The sequence below is a fragment of the Silene latifolia genome, chromosome Y, assembly GCF_048544455.1.
Source record: "Silene latifolia isolate original U9 population chromosome Y, ASM4854445v1, whole genome shotgun sequence".
Classification (NCBI taxonomy): domain Eukaryota; kingdom Viridiplantae; phylum Streptophyta; class Magnoliopsida; order Caryophyllales; family Caryophyllaceae; genus Silene; species Silene latifolia.
In genome coordinates, this window is record NC_133538.1 from 474,933,295 (window position 1) to 474,955,955 (window position 22,661).

Here is a 22,661-nt window from a genome sequence, read left to right on the forward strand (position 1 = left end):
ATGGAGAGTGGATCAAAGGGTCTTCACCGGGATGGGAAACAGCCGATGGGGGAAACCGAGGATCCGTTGGTATGGGAGGAGGAGGATGGAGATGTCACGGAGACAGGGAGGATTCTGTTGGTAGGGAAATTGTGGGCAACGAGGGCAGTTAACGTCAAGGCGGCTATCGAAACTATGATCAAGCTATGGAATCCATCAAAACCGATTATGGGTAATGTGGTTGACGCGAAAGAGAAAAAATTTATCTTTCGCTTTGAATCAGAACGTGATAAAGCGAGGGTGTTGGAAGGGCAACCATGGCATTTCGACAAATTTTTGTGGTGTTTCGATGAGCCTAACCAATCTGGTAAGATTACTGATTCGTCGCTACATTTATTTCCTATTTGGGCACGAATCTACGATCTTCCTCTTGCTGGGAGAACGAGTTTGTCAAATGCGAAACGATTAGGGGATTGTCTGGGCAATTTCATGCACTTCGAACACGGCCCCAATCCTGAACTTGATAGGGCTATACGAGTTAGGGTTTTGTATGACATTAGGAAACCGTTGAAGGCAGAAATTCCTATTCGAATGCGTGATGGACATACGGTAAATTTCAGCGTCAAATATGAAAGACTACCGACCTATTGTTATGGCTGTGGCGTGATTGGGCATGGGGAGAAAGACTGCGAAGATGGTCCGTATGAAGACGAAGACCTTAAGTTTGGAGAATGGTTAAGAGCTTCGCCCTGGAAGGTTATTAAAACATCGAAGGAGTGCTCTGGGAGGGTTGCGAAAGACCTAAGGGCTAAGTTCGATGAGGTGAGTGTGAAGGAGTCTGAGGAGACGATTACAAATATGATAGAAAAACTGCAAAATATAGCTCTTGACCTGCGGAATAAAAAGACACGGCCTGCTCACTGTCATAATGAGAAGGGGAGTGAGGAGATAGCAGGTGACACGGGGGGTGTGCATTTAAACGAAGGGACTGGGGGAGTGGATGTGGTGACGGGGCAGGGGGAGATGCAGACGGGTGATGTTGGATGCAGGCTAGATGAGCAGTTTGAGGAAGGAGAGCTGGGATCTAGAGAGGAGGCAGGGCAGCTGGGGAGGAACTCTATTATTTCCTTGGATGGTTTGCCGGGTAATGAGAAAGGGGGAGGAGGGAACTCTAGGGGATGGGTGAGGTTTGCAAGGCCAGAGGGGGAAGGGAGGAGTGAAGAGAGAGAGGTGGGTGGACTGTCGAAGATGCTGGCTATGGGGAATTTGAAGAGGAGTAGGGACGAGCAGGTGGATGGAGGGAGTCAGAAGAAAGCGAAATCATCCAAAGACGGGGGCGTCTTAATACCTGAGGCGGAGGTTGACGGAGGTCAACCCCGCCGGGCCCAATGAGTATCCTAAGCATCAACTGTCGGGGCTTGGGCAACCCCGACACGGTTACTGCACTCCGTGCCTTGGTACGGAGAGAAGCCCCGACCATTCTTTTTCTCTGTGAAACGAAATTGAGTGGTCGTGAAATGAGGAGGGTGAGGGAGAGGTTTGATGGTTACTTTGGTATGGAGGTAGATAGTGTAGGGAGGTCTGGAGGTCTTGCGATGATGTGGAAGAAGGAGCTGACTTGTTCTTTCGTTTCTGCATCGGTTCATCATATGGATTTTATTGTCCAAGGGGAGGGAAGGGATTGGAGAGTAACGGGTTTTTACGGATGGCCTGTTGTATCCGATCGTCATTTGTCATGGGAATTATTAAGGCTGTTGGGGACTCAATCCCGACTGCCTTGGGTGTGTATAGGTGACTACAATGAGATTCTCTTTTCGACTGAGATGAAAGGTGGAAGCCGACCACAACGGCAAATGAATAATTTCAGAGCTGCTATTGATGATTGTGGTCTCAAGGATGTGACATGGGAGGGGTACAATTTCTCTTATGATAATGGACAATCGGGGGAAGACAACCGGCAGTGTATGCTTGATAGGGCTCTTTGTACGGCTTTATGGCAGGACATGTTCCCCTTTGCGCGACTCTTCTATTTAGATCGTGAATGGTCGGACCACGCTCCGATAAAGCTAGTTTTAAATAGTAGGGAGAAAGGTGAACCCCGGAAGCGATGTTTTAGATTCGAACAAATGTGGGTCGGGAATGAGGAGTGCGAGGAGGCAGTGGAGAGAGGGATAGCACGAGGTAGGGGTTCGTTGGTACGGGTTTTGGGAGAATGTGCTGCTGAGCTTCGTCGTTGGAAGGGGACGAGTATTTCACAGATAGGGCGTGGTATTGGAAACAAGCAGCGGCTTTTGAATTCCCTTAATGCAGCGGAGAGAACGGAGGCTAATGTCCAGAAACGACGTAAACTGATAGCCGAGTTAGCCAATTTGAGAAAGCAAGAGGAACAATACTGGAGGCAAAGGTCGAGAGCGCTGTGGTTGAAGGACGGGGATAAAAATACCAAATTCTTTCATATTCGAGCAGGTGAGCGTAAACAAAAGAATTTTATTGCAAAGCTCGTTGACGACGAGGGTGTTATTCGAACTGGGGATGATGAGGTGGCGCGAGTGGCTAATGGGTATTTCAAAAATTTGTTCCTGACTTCTAATCCAATGGTGCACCTGATTTACTTGCTGGGGTGGAGAGTAGAGTTACTGATGAGATGAATAGAGGCTTGCGACGCGAATATCAGGAGGAGGAAATTTTAGAAGCGCTTTCTCAGATGCACCCGCTGAAAGCCCCAGGTCCTGACGGGATGAATGGTCTTTTTTACCAGACTTATTGGGGACATATAGGCACGGAGGTGATCAGTACGGTCCTGGCTATCCTGAGGGGCGAATCATCACCTAGGGCTCTCAATAAAACAAACATAGTGCTGATTCCGAAGAAGAAAGCTCCCGATAAAATACGCGACTTTAGACCGATCGCCTTATGTAATGTCGCCACAACCGGTCTCAAAAGTGTGGCTAATAGGTGAAAGAATTCCTTGGAGAGATAGTGTCGGAGAATCAGAGTGCCTTCACTCCGGGCCGGGCCATTTCAGACAATGTTATGATTGCGTTCGAAATTTTTCACCATATGAAGAATTCGCAAAGCAAGGAGGGATACATGGCTCTTAAGCTAGATATGGCGAAAGCGTATGACAGAGTGGAATGGGTTTTCTTGGAGAGGGTTCTTAATGCGATGGGATTTGATAGGGCTTGGATATCACGGGTGATGGAATGCGTGACCACGGTCTCTTTCTCGGTTTTAATTAATGGGCATCCTTCATCCGAATTTAGACCGTCTCGTGGATTGCGACAGGGTGACCCTCTGTCACCATACTTATTTATTCTTTGCGCGGAAGTGTTATCCAGTCAAATGCGGAGGGCTGTTGAGACGGGGTGTTTGCATGGGATTCGGATTACAAATTTTGCGCCAGCTGTGTCTCATTTGCTGTTTGCAGACGATAGTATATTTTTTGCGAGGGCTAATATTGGTGAAGCTGATAAAATTAAAGATATTTTACACCGATATGAGGATGCTTCGGGACAGCTGGTGAGCTTGGATAAGACGACTGTATCTTTTAGCAAGGGGGTGCCGATACAGAAGCGGAGTAATCTGGCGACGAGATTGGGTGTTGCGGAAGTAGCTGAGCAATCACGGTATTTAGGCCTTCCCACGGTGGTGGGCCGGTCTAAAAAGGCCCTTACTGATATTCTGAGAGATAAGTTGAGCAAAAGACTGAATGGGTGGCGTGGGAAAATGTTGTCTAGGGCTGGTAGGGAGGTCCTTATAAAGGCTGTGGCCAATTCACTTCCTACCTATGTGATGAGCATTTTTAAAATTCCTGCGCAATTCTGTGTCGAGCTTAGATCTCTTATTTCCCGGTTTTTGTGGGGTCATGAGGAGGGAAAGAGAGGTATTAGTTGGGTGTCTTGGAAGCGTTTGTGTCGGCCTAAGAGTATTGGAGGAATGGGGTTTCGTGATTTTCACATGTTCAACTTGGCGTTGATAGGCAAGCAAATGTGGAGGCTTGTAACGGAACCAGACAGCTTATGGGCGCGGGTTATGAGTGCGAAGTATTACCCGGGGGGAGATGTGATGTCTGCGTGTCTCGGCTCAAATCCTAGCTACACGTGGAGAGGTATTGTGGAGGCTAGGAACGCTCTTGGTAACGGATGGAGAAGGAGGATTGGCAATGGGTTGACAACGCGAGTTTTGCTTGATTCGTGGCTGCCTAAGACTCAGACAGGTAGGATCCTATCACCGCAGGTCGTGGGACAGGAGCACATGTTGGTCTCGGAGCTGATTAGGGAGGATGGCGGGGCGGAATGTGGAGTTACCGGAGTCGTTGTCTGCCTTTCGAATGTGATCGGGTTAAAAACGTGCGTCTTAGTACGAATAGGCCGGAGGATGTTTGGTTTTGGACGGGTGAGAAGGACGGATGTTTCACGGTTAAATCGGCTTATAGACATCTTGCTGGGAATGCTCATGATATGGAAGTGGGTGGAGTGTCGGAATGGGAGCGAGAAAAATGGTTATGGAAGCGGCTTTGGAACATCCCGGTATGGCCCCGAGTAAAGCTCTTCTTTTGGCAACTGTGCAACGAGGCCTTAGCGACAAGGGCAAATATTTCTTCTCGAGTTCGAGGTGAGTCTTCTTTTTGTTCTTTATGCAATTCTTTTAATGAATCGAGCTTACACTTGTTTCGTGACTGTGCTGTGGCGAAGCGTGCTTGGATTGGTCTAGGGGTGGGGGTTGAAGGAGTGGATGGAGGAGGAATTCGGGATTGGGTGGAGGCGGTTTGGGGAGAGCTAGGTGGTAGGGAGCATGCTATGTTCATGATCGGGTATTGGGCGATATGGGAACACCGTAACAAAGTTGTTTTCGATGACCAAGAAGTGAATCCTTTAGTGGTTATCCGAAGGGCAAAGGACGTGATGGAGGAGACGGAAGGGGGAGGGGCTTTGCTGGGACGTAAGGGCTGTGGAAGGGTAAGAGATGAGAATGAGAAGGGTGGAAAAGCATGGAACGTACCGCCGGAGGGCTTTGTCAAAATCAATGTTGATGCCGGGGTAAAGGAAGGTGATGGTACGGGCTTAGGGGTGGTGTGCCGTGATGAACAAGGTCGGGTACAGTGGGGTATGTCGGAGGTGCGAGATCAAGTCCTAGATCCACATGTAGCTGAAGCTTTGGCGGTCTATGAGGGTCTCCAGGAGGCAAGACGAAGGGGTATTCAACATATCGTCGTCGAAAGCGATTGTCTAATGGTCGTGGAGGCTTTGAGGAAGAGAACGAAGGGTCGAAGTGATTTCTCCCTTATCGTTGATGATGTTTTAGCTTTGTGTTCTTTCTTTACTTCTGTTTGTTGGTCGTTTACTAGTCGTTTGAACAATAGTGTAGCGCATATTTTAGCTCATTGTCAGCCTAGAGTAGTCGGTAGAGTATGTTGGTCTGATGTTTTGCCTGAAAAGGCGAACGATGCTGTTTTGTTCGATTTGAGTTTAATATAGTGAGACCTTGTGGTCTTCCCTTCAAAAAAAAAAATAAATAATTTTAGCAACAAATCATTTTATTACTAAAATGAATCTTATTTAATCCCATTACAATAAGATATCAATATTCTCTCTCACAAATCGAATTGTTCAATTTTAAGGAATTAATTAATCTGTATCGGTATACAACTAATTAACCTTTTCAATTAAGGGAATCGTCCTTTAGGTGTGACCTCAAGGGATCAACTGATCACCACCGTCGCACGACAGTAATGTCAAACTCTAGCCAGCCAATCATTACCGATATGTGTGGACCAGTTGACTATATATGTAATGTATCATCCCTTCCGTATTCTTGAAATGAGATTTAATAATGATATTTAAATCATATGATCGCACTATTGTTGAGGACACATTTCCCAACAGATCGTTCACCTTGCCCTCGAAGATTTGTCGCCTAAGCGTCCACCGGACCAATTATCTACTTCCCCTTTCCGAAGAAGCCGAGTATATCATTCAACAACAAAAGGGTGATCTTGAAACCCCCTCCTCTTCCATTGTCATACCACCTTACCCCTTTGAGTATGAAGAGTTCAAGCCGGAAGGAATTGAAATTGGGAAAGACTATGTGACTCTTCTCATGCAAGCAATGCACAAGCAAGCCCATGAAGATCGGAAAAATGCGTATTTGGCTCAATATCCACCCCTCCTACATCTAGCTAGGCAAGGACTCCTTGATCCATCTTGTCCTTTGCCTAGTTGGGCGGATAGAGAAGTCTTATTTCCGGGTGCATCTAGGGACGTGGTGGGAGATAATGAGGTTGTTGGAAATGATGAAGAAGTTGATGATAATATTGAGGAAGAAGCAATGGAAGAAGAAAGAAATGGTGAAGATGATGATGAGCAAGATGAGGAAGAAAGTGAAGAAGCAAATGACAAGGAAAGTGGCAATGTGACCACTTCTCATGAGGGAAGTGGTGATGATGATAGCATGATGGAAGACTAGCAAGCCTTGGAGACTCCTACACTCCCATGGTTTGTCTCTATCTCTTTGTATTTTATTTCATTTTGATCATTGTTGGTTTAGTCCTAGCAACATCAAAGGACTCACACCTCGGTACCATTGAGGTGTTCCTATCTTATTGTTCCCTTTTGTAAAATCCAAAATGACAAACTAGTTTCATGCATAAGCATGGTGTATGCATGAACTATACCCATCCTTGGACATTAGCAATAGTGTCTCACTCGGTTTGGGGAAGTTAATGCATACGCAACGGGAGGTAATCTAAATTATCCTCTCCGTCATAACAAAAACCATGCATCATGTAGTGTAGTTTAGTATAGAATTGCATTTAGTATAGAAATCATGCATAATCTTTGCATAATTTCCATCATTTTGGCCATTGAGGACAATGCCCATATTAGTGTGGGGATGGGAATTCTAACATTTAACTCTTATTCAAAAACCCATAAAAATTGAAAAATTTCAAAAATCATAAAAATTGAAAAAAAAAATTGAAAAACCCAAAAACAAGTTCATTTCCTTTATATATATTGTCTTGTATATATTGTGTTTGTTTTATCCTTGTTCACATTGATTGACTACGCCACATCCGAGACATGAGGATATTGAAGACCGCATGGTATGATCTTTCCAATCTCCTTTTTCCTCTTTATGTTAATGACTATGTGGCTTTATTTTGATTGATACGGTATAACAATGTGAATCTAGGACTTGCATTTAGATTATATGTCATATTAGTTGGTAGAATCATATGCATTAGGATGTTTATATGTTAGTTGCATCATGGCATGTAGTTGCATGTTAGAAAATTTTTGAGAAACCGTCTATTTGGGAAGCTTGACAAGTGTATATAGGCCCTAGTAGATGCTTTTTCTTCTTAAGACTTTGCTTGTTACAATACTTGTGAAACACCCTAGGATGTGTCATGCTAGTATCCTTTGACCCATGGTTTAAGGCCGAGTCAAGAGTACCTTGTGGTGTGATAACTCCTTGGCTACCGTTTATTCCAAGGTGACCCTTGAAACCATGCACCCATACATCCATCATCCATGTTCTACCACCTTTTTGTCATCAAAGGGAATGGGCACAAAAAGAAATCAATTTGAGTTCAATGAAATGAAAAGTGAAAGAAAGTTTGCAAAAACGCATCAAAAGAAAAGAGGAGCAAAAATAGACTCCTAAGCTTCAAATACAAGGCACCCTCGTTACTAATTGGGGTGACTTTGAAAATATTCAAAAAGAAATGCAAAAAGTTGTCAAGTATTGAAATGCCAAAAATCAAAAAGAAATGGCAAAGAAAGTGTTCTCAAATGTCAAATGCCACAAGAAATTGGGGGGAAAACAAAAACAAAAGCAAACTCCCAAAGTGAAACTCAAATATCTATTGATCCCTTTATCCATCATATCCATTTTTGTGCATGGTAGAGAGGGACGACCCTTCTTCTTGTCTAGGCAAGAGGGGGAATTCCGCGATCCTCCAGTGTTTCTAACACCATAAGGAGTCTACTCTTGACAAAAGCATTTAACGATTGAGGACAAAGGTACCCTAGCTTGACACATTTTGGAGGTGATTTATTGGTATCCTTCTAGGCTTAGTAGTTTGAACAAATTGCATCTATGAAGGATTGTGTACCCTTGAATTGCTTCCCTTGTAGATATTTTCCGCCACTCGATGAGGGAGTGGCTATTCTTTTTGTAGATGCATCCATTATGTGTTTTTGCGTCCTTAATGTTTGGATGTGTCGCCATTTTGGCAAGACCCACCTTGCCTTGCAAGAAGGCATCCTACCTCATGGTTGTCTTGTTGTGAGTTGAAGGGGCGGAGTGAGACCCGCTAATTGTCTCATATCGGCTATATTATTAGGATAGGTTAGTATTGGTCCTAGTCTTTGTCACCTCTTTACTCGGGACGAGCAAAGGTTCGGTTTGGGGATATTTGATGTGACCATAATTGGCGCATATTTAGCCCCCGAATTAGCCTTGTTTCCATGCTTTTTAGTACTTATTTGGGTCATTTCTTATCTTTAGTTCTTTGTTTTGCATACTCTTTGAGATTTTGATCCCTTGGTAGGAAAGGAGTAAGAATCTTGCATTTTCATGGCAAAACATGACTAAATTGATCAAATTCAATGACCAAGCATCAAGGAGGGACAAGATTAGAAGGCCTTTGTACATATCATAGTAGAAGAGCAATGTTGAGAAAAGATCCTTGAGTCCCCAAGGAAATCCCCAAGGAATTTATGAAGAAAAGGGAAGAAAAGAAGAAGTTACCACGCTGACTGACAATCCGAGCGGATTGTCAACAATCCGCCCGTCCTGCCCTTGCACAATCCGAAGCGCCCCGGGCCTGAATCCGCTCGGATTCCCCTTCAAAGCAATCCGCCCGGATTCCCGAGAATCCGCTCGGATTCCATCGCCCAAATCTGGCCGTCCCGACCTGAATCCGCCCGGATTCCTTCACAGACGGGTTGTCTTCTTCAAGCTACGAAAAGAGAAGCCCTTCTCTCCAAAAATACCGGCTTCTCCTTGCTCAACTTAAAAAGTGTAATTACTAGTTTAGCCCTTAGTTAACCCTAATGCATCCTCCCTAATTTTCACTATAAATACCCCATTAGTCTAATTAGAGGAGCATGTTCTTCTTATCAATAATTAGTGTAGTTAATATCAATCAAATCTCTTCAATATTGTAATCAAGTATTAATCAAGTTTTAATCCAAGTTTTAGTTCTTTAATCTCTCTTTTGTTCATCCTTTATTTTGGGTAATTGAAGATTATTTGGGTTATTATTGGGAGATTGACAACCTCTCAATCTAGCATTCAAGTACTTCTATTATTCTTGCTTTATTATTGGAATCATTAAGTAGGTATAATCTCTTAATCCCTTTTTAATTATTGCTAATTACTTTTATTTATTCATCATGTTTCATATTGTTAGTATGATTGACAACCTTGCTAGCATGATCAACATGATAATGAGTGAGTAATCTCTTAGCTAGGGTTAATGGGTGATTAGGGGAAACCAACATGGGGAATGATTCATGCTTAAATTAATATGCTTTCATATCTTATTTGCTTGCTTGTTTTGATCTCAACTCATGCACATGTTATATTTGATGAAATGCTAAGCCTATGAATCCTTGCATTTACTATCATCTCCTATCTTTTCAATGAGACTTGTAAGACATAACCCAACTCGAGTCTCATTAGACCATGCATGTTGTTGAGTAGGGAAGATTAAGTCGACTTGTAGGTGTTGTACAATCTAATCGATTCGGCTCCGGACCCAAACTTTCCTAGGATTGTAAGATATAACCCAACTCAATCCATCACAACAATAATTGCTTGCTTATAATTTGAGAACATGTTTGTATGATCATATCCCATGATTCCCCTATGACCCCATGACACCCTAGTGCCTTTAATCAATTGTTTACACCCCTTTAATTCATCTTGCTTGTTTATTTTCATTGTTATTCTAGTTTAGTAACCTTCTACATCAACCCAATTTGTGACACCCTTAGACACCACTAGTTACAATAGAAATCTCATTTCAACTCCCGTCCCTTGGGATCCGACCTTTACTTGCCTCTTTACTAATTGTAGAGTTGCTTGTTAAGCTATAAATTGTGTTTTGATTCGACCGTGACCAACGACCACATCTATTTACTTGTGAATACGAAACGGACTGATCAAAAATGGCGCGTTCAGGGGACGGTGTTTGTTTGATTTAGATTTCTTCTTTTTGTTATTAGTTGTGTCTTTCTTCATCTTGAGGAAGTAAAACTCCTCAAGGTTTGTTCTAATTGTTTTTGAGTTGTTTGATATTTTGCATGTCTAGAAGGTTACAAAGTGATTTGTTACCTTTTGACCGTGAAATCGAAAGAACCTTGACGAACAATAGGAGACTTGTTAGGAGGAATTTGAGAGGTGTTAGTGAAGTTGTTCAACCCACTAGTGAGTTTGTCAATCCTTTCGCAATAGAAGGAGAAGAAAACCCATTACACAATACCCCACAAAATCCACCTACAATGCCAAAATTCTCGTCACACTCCGTACCCACCGAGGATAATCTACCAAATGGTACTCCTACACCGCAACATCTCACCGGAAATTTTATTGCCAAGTCCGCCTTCATCCAACTAGTTAAGAGGAGCCAATTCGGGGGAATGCCTAGTGAGGACCCTCATTCTCATATGGAAACCTTTTGCGATTATTGTGATGCTATCTCTCAAACGGGCGTGACTCAAGACCAAATTAGATGGGTCTTATTTCCTTTTTCCTTAATCGGCACCGCAAAGCAATGGTTGAAGGGCCTTGATAAGGCCACCCTTGGAATAGATTCTTGGAAGAAGTTGGCTCTAGCTTTCTACAAAAAATTCTACCCACCGGAAAAGACCAACATGCTAAGAGCTCAAATTACGGGTTTTAAGCAAAGGGATGAAGAGTCTTTGTATGAAGCTTGGGAGCGGTTTAAAGGTATTTGTCGCTCATGTCCTCACCATGGACTTAGCGAATGGTTTTTGGTGCAACAATTTTGGAATGGTTTATATGAAGATTCTAGGAACATTCTCAATATGGGATCAAATGGAATGTTCACCGAAGTTGATGACAATCAAACATGGAACAAGATTGAGGAAATGGCGGTCCATAATTCACAATATAGTAGACCTCGCAAGGCTACTAGAGGAGGAAAGCATGAAGTGGACTCCGTTACTCAATTGGGTGCTCAACTTAGTGCTCACATTGACACAATCAACTTGAAGTTTGAACAAGCTATGGCTAGACTTGAGGAAAACTCAAAATCATCGAAGCATCATGTCAATGCCATGACGACATCCTCATCAATCCCATGTGGGATATGTGAGAATTGTGGAACTTTGGGTCATGACCCAAGTGAGTGTAGGGGAACAACCGAACAAGTTAATGCTTTCCAAGCTTACAAAAGTGGTACCCTTATTCAAATTTTTACAATGAAAACACCAAGTTCCATCCAAATCTACTTCACTAATACACATCGCAGGATTCCTCCTGTATCTCTGTGACCCGTGGAGGCTATCTTTTACGAATCTCCCGCGGTCAAAACCAACAAGTCACCTTGTAACCTTCTGGACAATGCTAAAAATATCAAACAACTCGAAAACGAATGAGACAAACGCTTGAGGAGTTTTACTTCCTCAAGATGAAGACCTGACTAATGACAAAAAGAAAAGAAATCTAAATCAAACAAAGGTCCCCACGGCGATAGCGGCGCCACGCGCGGGTGGGCGCTAATGTTCATGATGAGATGAGATTGTCCTGATCAAATCAAAACGCGATTTATAACTAACGAACAACATCTACAATTAAGTAAAGAGATCTGAAGGCGGGGAGTGAAATGAGATTTCTGTATATGGTAGTCAGAAATTATCGCAAGTTGATGTAGGAGATGTACTAGAACTGAGAATAGCTGATGAAAACAAACAGATGAGTAAGGAGTGTAGATGATTGATAGGCACTGGAGTGTCATGGGATCATAGGGAATCATGGGATATGATCATACAAACATGTTCTTCAAATTATAGACAATGACAATGATGTGATTAATTGATCAGGTTCTAGGCTGCTAGTCGAGCTTTGAGTCGTAACTAGATTAGTACGGAACGTCGACTGTAATCTCACTGCCAAACATGCAACTAGTCTGATGGACTTCGAGTTGGGATTATACAAATCTCATTAATAGAGAGATGATATTAAATCAAGTCATAAACTAACATTTCATCAAATATAACATGTGCATGAATTGAATCAAACAAGCAATAGCAAATAAGACATGAAAGCATATTGATTTAAGCATGAATCATTCCCCATGTTGAATTTCCTAATCATCACGCCTAATAAGAAGATTACTCGCTGCATTATCATATTGATCATGCTAGCTAGGTGTCAATCATACCTAACAATATGAACATGATGAATAAATGAATAATTGACAATAATTAAAAGAGGATTAAGAAGATATGCTGCAATGATTCTAATAATAAAGCGAGAATAATGAAATGCTGAATCTAGATTGGAGGTTGTCAATCTCCCGATAATGACAGATAATCTTGATGCAAATAAAGGATGAGCAAAGAGAGATTAAAGAGACTAAAACTAGTTAAAACGATTAATACTTGATTACAATATTAAGAGATTTGATTGTATTAACTACATAATTATTGATAAAAGAACATGCTCCTCTAATTAGAACTAATAGAACATTTATAGTGAAAATTAGGGAGGATGCATTAAGTTAACTAAGGAGCTAAACTAATAATTACACTTTAAGTGAGCAGGAGGGCGTGATTCGGAGAGAAACTATCTGTAACTAATCACGTCTTTGTGGAAGAATCATTTGGAACAAACCGTGCTATAACAGGATCAAGGCGATGAAGCCGTGATTCTAATTGAGCGAGTGTCGAGAAATCGGCGGATTACGAAACTAACGAAGTAAAGCGGCGGATAATCCGAGCAGAGCGCCAGTATGCTAGGCAATGTCCTTCAGTGTCGGCGGCGATGGCCTTACTTCTTTTCTTCCCTTTTTCTTCATAAATTCCTTGGGGACTCCTTGCGGGACTCGAGATCTGCCGACATTGCTCGCCTGTATGATATGGCAGAGGCCTATGCGATCTTGTGCTCTCCTTGTCTTGAAGTCGTTGAGCGCCGATCAATTTAGTGCATGTTTTGCCATGAAATGCAAGATTCTTACTCGCTTTCTACCAACGGGGATCTAAATCTCAAGAATATGCCAAAAACGGAGAACTAAAAGATTAGAAATGACCCGATTAAGCACTAAAAAAGCATGGAAACAAGGCTTATATCAGGGGCTAAAATGCTCGTCTCCCCAAACCAGAGTACAGAGGTGAGTAAGATTGAGTGACGCAATAGGGCTAAGGTGCTCACTAACCTAGCGATGTACCAGCCGATGGACAGTTGCGCGGGTCTCGACTCACTTTGCCCAACTCGCGGCCAGGCGGCCCCGTGAGGAGTAGGATGCACTGCTGGGGAAATAGAGGTGAGGTCTTCTGACGACATCAGAGCGTCGCAAGAACACATAATGGATGCATCTACAAAAAGATAGCCACTCCCTCATCAGTGGTAGATATCTGCAAGGAAAGATTGTCCTTGTGGGATGCTGAACTGATTGACTACTAAGCGAAGGATGCCAATAAATCCTCAGGTATGCTGTGTTCAAATGCTGTCAGAGTAGAACTCCACTATGTGTTAGAAACAATTTGGAGGTCCGTGATTCCCCTCTTGCTAAGCGAAAATGTCCCATATACACATGCATAAAAATAGTTATGATGGATAAAGAGATCAATAAATATATTTAATTTCACTTTGGAAATTTTCTTTGTTTTTATTTTCCCCAATTTCTTGTGGCGGTTTTGAAACACTTCTTTGCCATTTCTTTGATTTTGGCATTTCAACTCTTGACTTTTGCTCACTTCTTACGAACTGATTAGCGAGGACGTGACTAGCAGTGTATATTTGAAGCTTAGAATCTATTTTGCATCCTCTTTCACCCGTTTTTGGAAATGCGGCTTTAGGCTTCTTTCGCTGTACTCAAATTGATTTCTTTTATGCGCGTTCCCGATTGATGACATATGATGGTAGAACGATGGATGACGTTATGGTTGTGCATGAGATACGCTGAGTCTGCTGACCCAGCCGGAAATTATCACACCGCAGGCCTTCTTGTACAAGGCTATCCGGTAGACTGGACATGCACTGGCATGACACATCTTTGCAGAGTGTCTCGAAATATTGTAACTAGCAAAGTCTTAAGAAGAGAAGCATCGCTTAGGAGCCTACTACAAACTGAATTGGCTTCTTTCTCAAGGAATTTTCACAACATGCAACTACACTGCATGATGCAACAACATATAAACATCTATGCGTAATTCTACCAACTAATATGACATATAATCTAAATGCAGATCTAAATTCACATTGTTATACGCATCAATCAAATAAACCGCGTAGTGAGATAGCATAAAGAGAAGGAAAAGAGAGAAAGATCGCCTGTCGCGATCTTCAATATCCTCATGGGCAGTGAAAATGTCAATCAATGTGAACAGATAAAACAAACTAATATACAGATTTACATATAAAGGAAATAATCTTGGAGTTTTAAATTTTTTCAATTTTATATTTTTAACTTTTTAATGGAAGGAAAATTTAAATTCCATCCCCACATCAATGGCAAAATGATAAATTATGCATATTTCTATACAAAATGCAATCTAAACTACACTACATGTACATGGTTTGAAACACGAAGGACTATTTAGATTAACTAAGAGGCGAGTGCACCCCCAAAGAAGTAAGTACTATAGTATGCATGAAACTATTTTTACAAAAGGGAACAATAAAACAAGAACACCCAGCTCTAAGAATGAATCCTTTGATATTCCTAGGATTTCAATGATCAAATGAAATAAAATACAAGAGAGAGACAAACCATAGAGAAGAAATCTCAAGGCTTGCTGTCTTCCATCATACTCATCATCACCCTACCGAGAAATGGTCACATTGCCACTTTCTGCACGGTGCTTGCTCATCATCTTCTCATTTCTTTCTTCTTCGAACGCTTCTTCTCAATGGTATCATCAACTTCTTCATCATTTCCAACAACCTACGCATCTCCACCCTCGATAGACTTCTCTATCAACAAATAAGTAAAAGGGATGGGAATGGATGAGTCACACCTTCGTGGATATTGAAGGCCAAAATCGCATTTTTTCGATCTTCATGGAGCTGCTGTGCATTCTTGCATGGAAGAGTCACATAGTCTTTCCCGAAATTTTCAATTCCTTTAAGAGCCGAACTCTTCATATCGGAGAGTAGGTGAGTATGACAATGGAGAGGAGGAGGTACGATCACCGCTTTGTTGAATGATATGTTTCGGCGGAAGGAAGCCGATGTTGATAAGGCCGAGACTCATTGAGGCGACAAGGGGGGCAAGGTGGCGATCTGTTAAATCTTGATCAACAATCTAGATCTTACGTCATATGATTTAAATATCATTTATTAAATGCATTTGAAAGAACATGCGGAAGAGGTGTACATGCGTAATGAGTCCCATACCTGCTCGACAATGATGAAAAACAGGCACAGAGTTTGACATGCTAATGTCGGCGATGTGTCGGGTTGATACTCTCAAAAGAGGCGATTCATGAAACGAAAATTCAGACGCTGTCTGTCACAATTAATTAATTCATAAAGTGACAATTCGATTTGTGAAGAAGTATTGATATCTTATTGTAATGTGGATTAAATAAGATTCATTTTAGTAATAAAAATGATTTGTTGCTAAAATTATTTATTTTTTTTGAGGAAAGACCACAAGGTCTCATATATTAAACTCGTCGAACAAAAACGTCGTTAAGCCTTTCAGGCAAGCATAGACATGTCCTCTACTAAGCCCAAAGGCGGCAATGCTAAGACTATCTTCAGCTACACTATGTTCAAGCGACTAATCATAAAGAAAAGAACACAAAGCTAAAACATCATCAACGACAAGGAAATCGCCGACCGTCCTCAGAAACCTCCGCGACATTAGACAATATGTGGAGCTCTCCCGCTGCGGAAGACCTCGTGACGGCAAACCGACTACATGTGGATCACAAATTTGATCTCGCACCTTGACTTGCTACTATGCCAGTATGACTAAATCGCGACTTTTCTGCCATCTCCATTGCGGCATCAACGTGATTTTGACAGAAACCGACGACAAAGTTCATGCTTTCACCCTTCTCATTCTTACCTTTCGCGACCGCTAAATCGGCAGCTCTCCCCGCTCGCCGATGCTCTCATCACGCATTCGGTAACCGCTAAATTCCTTCTTGATCGAAAACCCGAAGCGTTCCCATATAAACCGACTCCACGTCATGAGCATAGCATGCTTCCTACCGCAATGCTCAAACTGGCCGAATTTCATCTCATCCTCAACCCCCTGGGTAATCAGCGCGCCGCCCGACGCGATCGAAACAGTAAAGAGTGCGTAAACAGACCGTACCGAGCTTCGAAGGAAAATATTTGCGCTACGTATTAAATTTCGTTTACCGCGTTGCAAAGAGCTTGCCGGGGATATACGAGGATGTTCAAGCTGCCATTGTTACTCCGCCGCTTCGTAATGATTCTCCATGGTGATTTGGCGGCAGAATCGTCTTCTCTTGATCCGTGAGCATACTGCCATTATTGGAAACCAACTGCAGGCGCCCCGTTTGCTCCGATCACATTCGAAGAGCGGCGACAGCATCGATAACTCCGCGCCGGCAGTAATCGCTGTCGCGGCGATAATGCGATCCCCGCGACGTGATAGGATCTACTGTCAGTCTTGTTGCGATCAAGCAGAGCTTTCGGCGTTGTCAACTTTCATTGCGATATCCTTCTTCATGGTACAGAAGCGTTCTGATACTCTCGCGTTTACGATCACCGGCTCATAACCCGGCGCCCATGCTTCAATGCGGTCGTTCTGGCTTGCTGCATATCAGCGCCAGGATAACATGTGAAATCGCGAGAGCGATTACTCGATATGTAGGCTGACCTGGCGGCTCTGAACGCTTGACTAACGCAACAAACCGTGACCTGAAAAAAATAGGAAATAAGGATCTAAACTCCGACACGCGAGGAGTGCTGAGGAGTGCTCATCTATAGTGGAAATTATTACGGTACTATAGGCTACGACCTAGTATGTACCCCGCGCCACGCGTCTTAACCGATATCTCTCCGTGAGGGGCCCCGGAAGCACCACGGGAAACCTAAGCCGTGATTGCTCATTTGCACTCATAACACCCAATCTCACGTCTCGCCCGGTTATAAAACTCTGCTCATTTTAGTCTGTCGTCTTATCCCCGCCCGTGGCGATCACCGTATGATAATAAAATATCTTTAATTTTATGACTTCACCAATATTAGCCCTAAATAAAAAAAAATATATATCGTCACACTAACGACAAATGGGCTGCGGCTGGCGCAAGAATTTATGTATCGAGTTTGTGCAAACACCCGTCTCCAGCCCTCGCGTTTGGCGGATAACACTTTCGGCGCGAAAAGTAAATAAGTATGTGTGGAGGTCGCCGCTGTGCGATCCAGGAGAGGATGCCCATTAATAAAGCGGGAAAAAGAGATAGTGGTCCCGTTTTAAAAAATGATATCAAATTACTATCAAATCACATTCGCGTAAGAGCCACTCTCCCGAAAACCCGATTCTGTCATCTTTACCTTCGCCCATCTCGAAACCATATCCCTCCTTGAATTAATATATGTGGAAATTCAGGCGCAATCATAACATTAATGCGAAATGGCGACATGAAGTGAAAATTTACTCTAATTCTCGACTTGAGGAATAACCGACTGTGGACGATTTAAGCGGCGTGCATCGCGTGTCTAAAAATCGCGTATTTACTCGGGGGCTTCGGAATCGAGCTGTATGACTGACCCCCAGGTGATGATTATATCCACCGAGACTAACGAGGACATCTTGTCACCTGCGTCACCTATGTCCCGATGAAGTCTGTGCATCCGTCGAGGCACAGGCGTGCAGCGGCGCTCCATTATCCTCGATATTGGCGTCGCAGCCTGTGCTCTGCGCCGATAACTCTGCTCTCCACCCGGCAAATGATGCACCGTGGATTAGTCGAATACCAGTGAATACTCTTTTTCAAATAAATCCCGGTGCTCTTCGTCGTCAGCAGCTGCGATAAAAATTCTTTGTTTCGCCTTCGCCTGCTGAATGAAAGGGGAGGCTGGTATTTTGCTCGATCCTTTGCTTTCGACCGCTATAACTTCTCCAAGTGGCTAACAAACTGTCGATGCGTCGGATGAACATTAACCTCCGTTCTCTCCGCTGCACAGTAAGTGACGCTTATTTCCAATACGCGCCCTATGCGAAATACCGTCCTCAACGGCAACTGTGACTGCGTTCTCGACCCTTGCGCGAGCCCACGCACCGTCATCCGATCTAAAGCAGCAAACTAGGATTCTCCTGGCTTAAAACTAACGCTCGGAAGGCGTGTCGGCATTCCGCGATCACAAATAGAAGAGTGGCGCAAAGGGTACATGAAATGCGCGTAAAGCGTATAACGTATCAACATACCTTCTTGTTATCTTCCGGTATCCATTATCACTGGAAAGTATGCCCTCCCATGTATCATCGCAGACCTGGCATGTGCGGCTCTGAAATTATTCATTTGCCGTTATTGCCTCATCTGTCCCAATAATCACCTATACGCCCCGGCGATGAGTTACATTATAATAATCATGACAAATATTGTGGTGCTGGTATCGTAAAGCCGTTGCTCTTCGATCCTTCCTCACTGAACAACAAAATCCCGTATGATGAACGTCGCAGCAGGTAAGTCGACTCCTTCTCAGCGTCATCGCGAACTGAACCTGTGCCGAAAGCCGACCTCTCCCTCACCCTCATTCCGCGACCACTGATTCCACCGAAGAAAAAGAATGATGCAGACTTCTCTCGATGCCAAGGCGCGGAGATCTTGTCTTTACCAAGGTTGCCCAGCCGGCGGTGATAGGACTACCGTGGGCGGCGAGGTGACCTCGATCGCCTCGCTGGCCCGTCTGGATCCACTGCCGTCCACTACTCCTCAAATTCCCGTAACCCGACATCTTCAGCCCTCTCTCTCGCCGGCACTCCTTCCTGCGGCCCTTCGCAACTCACCCATCCCTGGGGGTCCCACTCCTCCCCCTTCATGGGATTCCTCCCCGGGCACACTTCGGCTCTCTTCCTGGGTGCACCGTCACAATATCCCGAAATCATCTCCCATTGCGTCACTCCCCGTCCCGCCGTTCATCACCCCGTGTCACTGGACTTATCTCCTCGTACGCTCTGCCAGTGGCGGGCGTGTCGCTATTCGGGAATCGAAAATTATGTTTTCTGGGTTTTATCATGTATGTCGTCTCCTGGTTTCGCTCACTCACCTCATCGAACACAGCCCATGGCCCTCAGTGTTTTAATAACCTTCGGTAATGTAACCATTCTCCCAGGCTTAGGTCTTAAGTCTTCATCTGGACATAACCCTGATCTTTCTCCCATGCTGATCGCCCGCGTATAACAATGGAGTGAGTAGTCTTTCATATTTGTATTTGAGAATTTGCATATGTCCATCCTTGTTGTAGAATTTGCACGCGTAACCATGTCATACCAAAACCTAACTCGTATAAGCCTATCAGACCGGGATTGGGGCGTCTTGCGAGTGCGTGAAATTGTGATTGATCTAATCGTTCGCGTTTGACAAACTCGTTCTCCAGCAAATAAACCGATGCCAAATAAGGCAAATGTGTGACAATCGTGTCTTACCCCGGTGGTCAAACATCGTAAAGGCTATTAAATTGCCATGGTTGTACCACCGCTATCGTTGATTCAAGCGAAGATGATTTTTCTCTTTGGCGTCAATACGTTTGATGGATTCCGCGAAAATGACACTCAATTCGTCTTATGCTGGCGTTAAGCTGCCCACAAGACCTTACAATTTTTGTCTCCGATATCACCATCTCTCGGCGGATCACCGTTTCCCCACGTCGGCGTTTCCCATCGATGAGCTGCTGATCTCCGCTCGGCACTTGCACAAAAACCACAAAGAGACAAAAACAAAATCATGAACCCCTCTGTCAGCGTGATAAATCACCGAGAGGAAAACGAGAAGGGGGTGACGAGAAAAATGAAGAAGCGGGCGAGAGCCCTAGAACGATGTTCATTATATGTCATTCTACAAAGTTTTTAAGGATTGTTTTAGACAATCTATAGAGACGTCAAATGTTATAATTATTTATTGTTTGAGAAGCAAAGTAAAGATATCATAATTTGCAATAATGGCATTTAAATATGATTTTATGAGTAAAATGTCATTTTGAATTCTAAAATTAGCTATACTTGAATTTTCAGTTGATTTTTGGATATGTTGTCACATATATTATTTTGAGATAACCTGTAAATTTTTCATAATTTTTGGACTTGTTATGCCTAAGAAAAATGGATTTTTTCATTATTAAATGGGATTTAGTGAAAAATAGGTTAATATAAGAGTTAAATTTCGAATCTGGTCATAGAAAATTAATATGTTGTCACATGCAATTTAAAAAGATGTGTGTAAAATAATTGGCTATAAAGAAGTCTTTTGCATGATTTATGAATTTTTGAAGAAAAATGGCGATGGTGACATTATTAGTTAAATTAATGTAACATAATCTATGACTTAGGAAAAAAATACAATGTTGCATTCTTATCATATTTTTCAGATCTAAAATTGAAAGTTAATGAATATATTTTCCGGCATGATTGCAATTTATTTTGTTAAAAACGATGAAACATAACATTATTTCGGGAAAAATTTAATTTATTTCAAGTTTTTGAACATTATAGGTGTCATGGGTTTTCAGAATGTTCATGGAGTTTACAAATTCAGTTTTGAATTTATTTTGAAATTTTAGCAGTTTATTTGAAGTTTACCAAGCTTATTTTTTGTAATTATAAATCATTTTATGAACAATTTATAAATATGGGTTTAGTATAGTCAGTATTGTTGGTGAGACTAATTTTGAGTCCTAAATTAGGGTAATTAACTTGTATGCATAAATAAGAATTTATGTATTTTGTGATTATAAAATGTTGAAATCGCCGTCCGTAAGCAAGGTAATATACGATATTGGCTAATTAAAGCGATTTAGCATAAAATTGAGCATGTTCATACATATTATAATGCTGCATTTTCTTTATAATTTTAATTTATGTAATTTTGAATTATGTAATTTTGACGGATCTCTTACAAATTAATAGATCACATAAAATTTGATGTTTTTCGAGATCTCGTCACTATAGCGAGGACGTTCAAAGTTTGTAGAGTTAATTTCGAAATTTATAATAGTTAAATAATTTTCTATTTAGAAACCCGTCTGGACTATTTTGTTTGCTTGCGGCATTTTATATATCACATGCCGCATTTAGGCTCGCCATAACCGGCAATAAATCCTTATTTTACTCGAGTTGCTCGACGTGTCAGTAGTATAAATAGTTCCCGGCTATTAAATAAAGCGTGATAGATAATAAATTGACATGACCTCTACATAAAAACATTGAACACATAGCGCACCAAATAGTAGAAACCATGAGCCGCTTGAGGGTATAACAAACTCTGCGAATTTAAACCTTCCGTAAGGGAAGCTATCCGCCGGAATTCATGTTGATGAGTCGGCTACACGTATTTAAGTTAATGTGGAGTTTTGGACAATGAATTTACATTTATTTTCGAAATTTGGTGGGATTATTAGATAAGATTTATCGACACCCATTATATATGTGTTTTGAGCTATAGATAAACATTGGAAACTAATTTTAATAAAAACAAAGTTTAAAATAGAATCGATTAAATTGATCTCCCGATTATATTGATGAAGATTTAAATAAACTTACCACAAAATGCCTAAATGCGATAATAGGCCCCGAGGTCTTGGAAATCATTTATCATATGTAAGTGCTTTACTTGATGCGAGTGTTAATATAGCGATAAATGTTTGTTTTCTATTCTGTTATATTGTTCTATTTCTTTACCACAATTCATATAGAATATCATTTGATTTTGAAAATCTCCGGAATTAAAATATCGTAACTAGAATAGTGAATTTTGCTTATAAAACCTCATGAACCATTGCTAAGGATCTCTTGTAAGAGTATAGATTAAAGTTATTCATTATCATTTGTTTGATTGCGGCTAACGCATCTGCTACTGATGGATTGTTTTCATGTACTTAAATACCTTGAAGCTGATAAATTGTTTTGAAGTAATTAGTTTTGTCGAAATTAAATAATTGACAATAAGCATTTTCAATGAATTTTTATAAATGAATTAAATGAAAATTGATAACCGTGAATTGTCGTACTTCTCCAACAAAGGCGATAGAGCATTCTCTTAAGCTGATAAGAATGACAATAAATAGGATTGTCTAGAAATTAATATTAAAACAAGTTGATTGAAAATAGCGATACTAAACCTGCTCGAGTCCAAAAAGACCCGATAAAGATTTCCATTGTCTAAATGTTGAGACTGAAAACTACCCAGAATTGTGGGGGAATCAACAAGTTAGTGAAAATAGGATAGGACCTTCTTAAGATTAAATCTTTATTTGATTAAACATAGATTTTGCTATAAATCGATATTATC

At 41.9% G+C, this 22,661-nt stretch overlaps 2 protein-coding genes and 1 non-coding gene across 3 annotated transcripts; 2 read left to right on the forward strand and 1 right to left on the reverse strand.

The window, feature by feature from the left end:
* LOC141632986 (uncharacterized) lies at positions 1-2,627 on the forward strand. Its single transcript, XM_074445484.1, has 2 exons — positions 1-1,282; positions 1,771-2,627. Exons 1-2 carry the CDS (start codon positions 1-3, stop codon positions 2,625-2,627), a joined length of 2,139 nt encoding a protein of 712 aa, XP_074301585.1.
* A 442-nt stretch (positions 2,628-3,069) lies between these two features.
* On the forward strand, positions 3,070-5,456 carry LOC141632987 (uncharacterized). The gene is made up of 3 exons (XM_074445485.1): positions 3,070-4,328; positions 4,447-4,593; positions 4,640-5,456. The coding sequence occupies exons 1-3, from the start codon at positions 3,070-3,072 to the stop codon at positions 5,454-5,456; spliced, it is 2,223 nt and encodes a 740-aa protein (XP_074301586.1).
* Positions 5,457-10,862: 5,406 nt separating this feature from the next.
* LOC141634714 (small nucleolar RNA R71) lies at positions 10,863-10,969 on the reverse strand. The gene has a single exon (XR_012539439.1). It is a non-coding gene; the product is annotated as a small nucleolar RNA R71 (small nucleolar RNA).
* Between the last annotated feature and the right edge of the window lie 11,692 nt (positions 10,970-22,661).

What these genes read in the sequence shown, in the direction of transcription:
- LOC141632986 (XM_074445484.1), top strand. Translation starts at nt 1, where the DNA reads ATGGAGAGTGGATCAAAGGGTCTTCACCGGGATGGGAAACAGCCGATG. An exon ending in CGAGCAGGTGGATGGAGGGA is followed by an intron (nt 1,283 to 1,770) that starts GTCAGAAGAAAG and finishes GGGTGTGTATAG; the next exon opens with GTGACTACAATGAGATTCTC.
- LOC141632987 (XM_074445485.1), top strand. Translation starts at nt 3,070, where the DNA reads ATGGCTCTTAAGCTAGATATGGCGAAAGCGTATGACAGAGTGGAATGG. An exon ending in AATGTGATCGGGTTAAAAAC is followed by an intron (nt 4,329 to 4,446) that starts GTGCGTCTTAGT and finishes ATGATATGGAAG; the next exon opens with TGGGTGGAGTGTCGGAATGG. An exon ending in TATTTCTTCTCGAGTTCGAG is followed by an intron (nt 4,594 to 4,639) that starts GTGAGTCTTCTT and finishes TAATGAATCGAG; the next exon opens with CTTACACTTGTTTCGTGACT.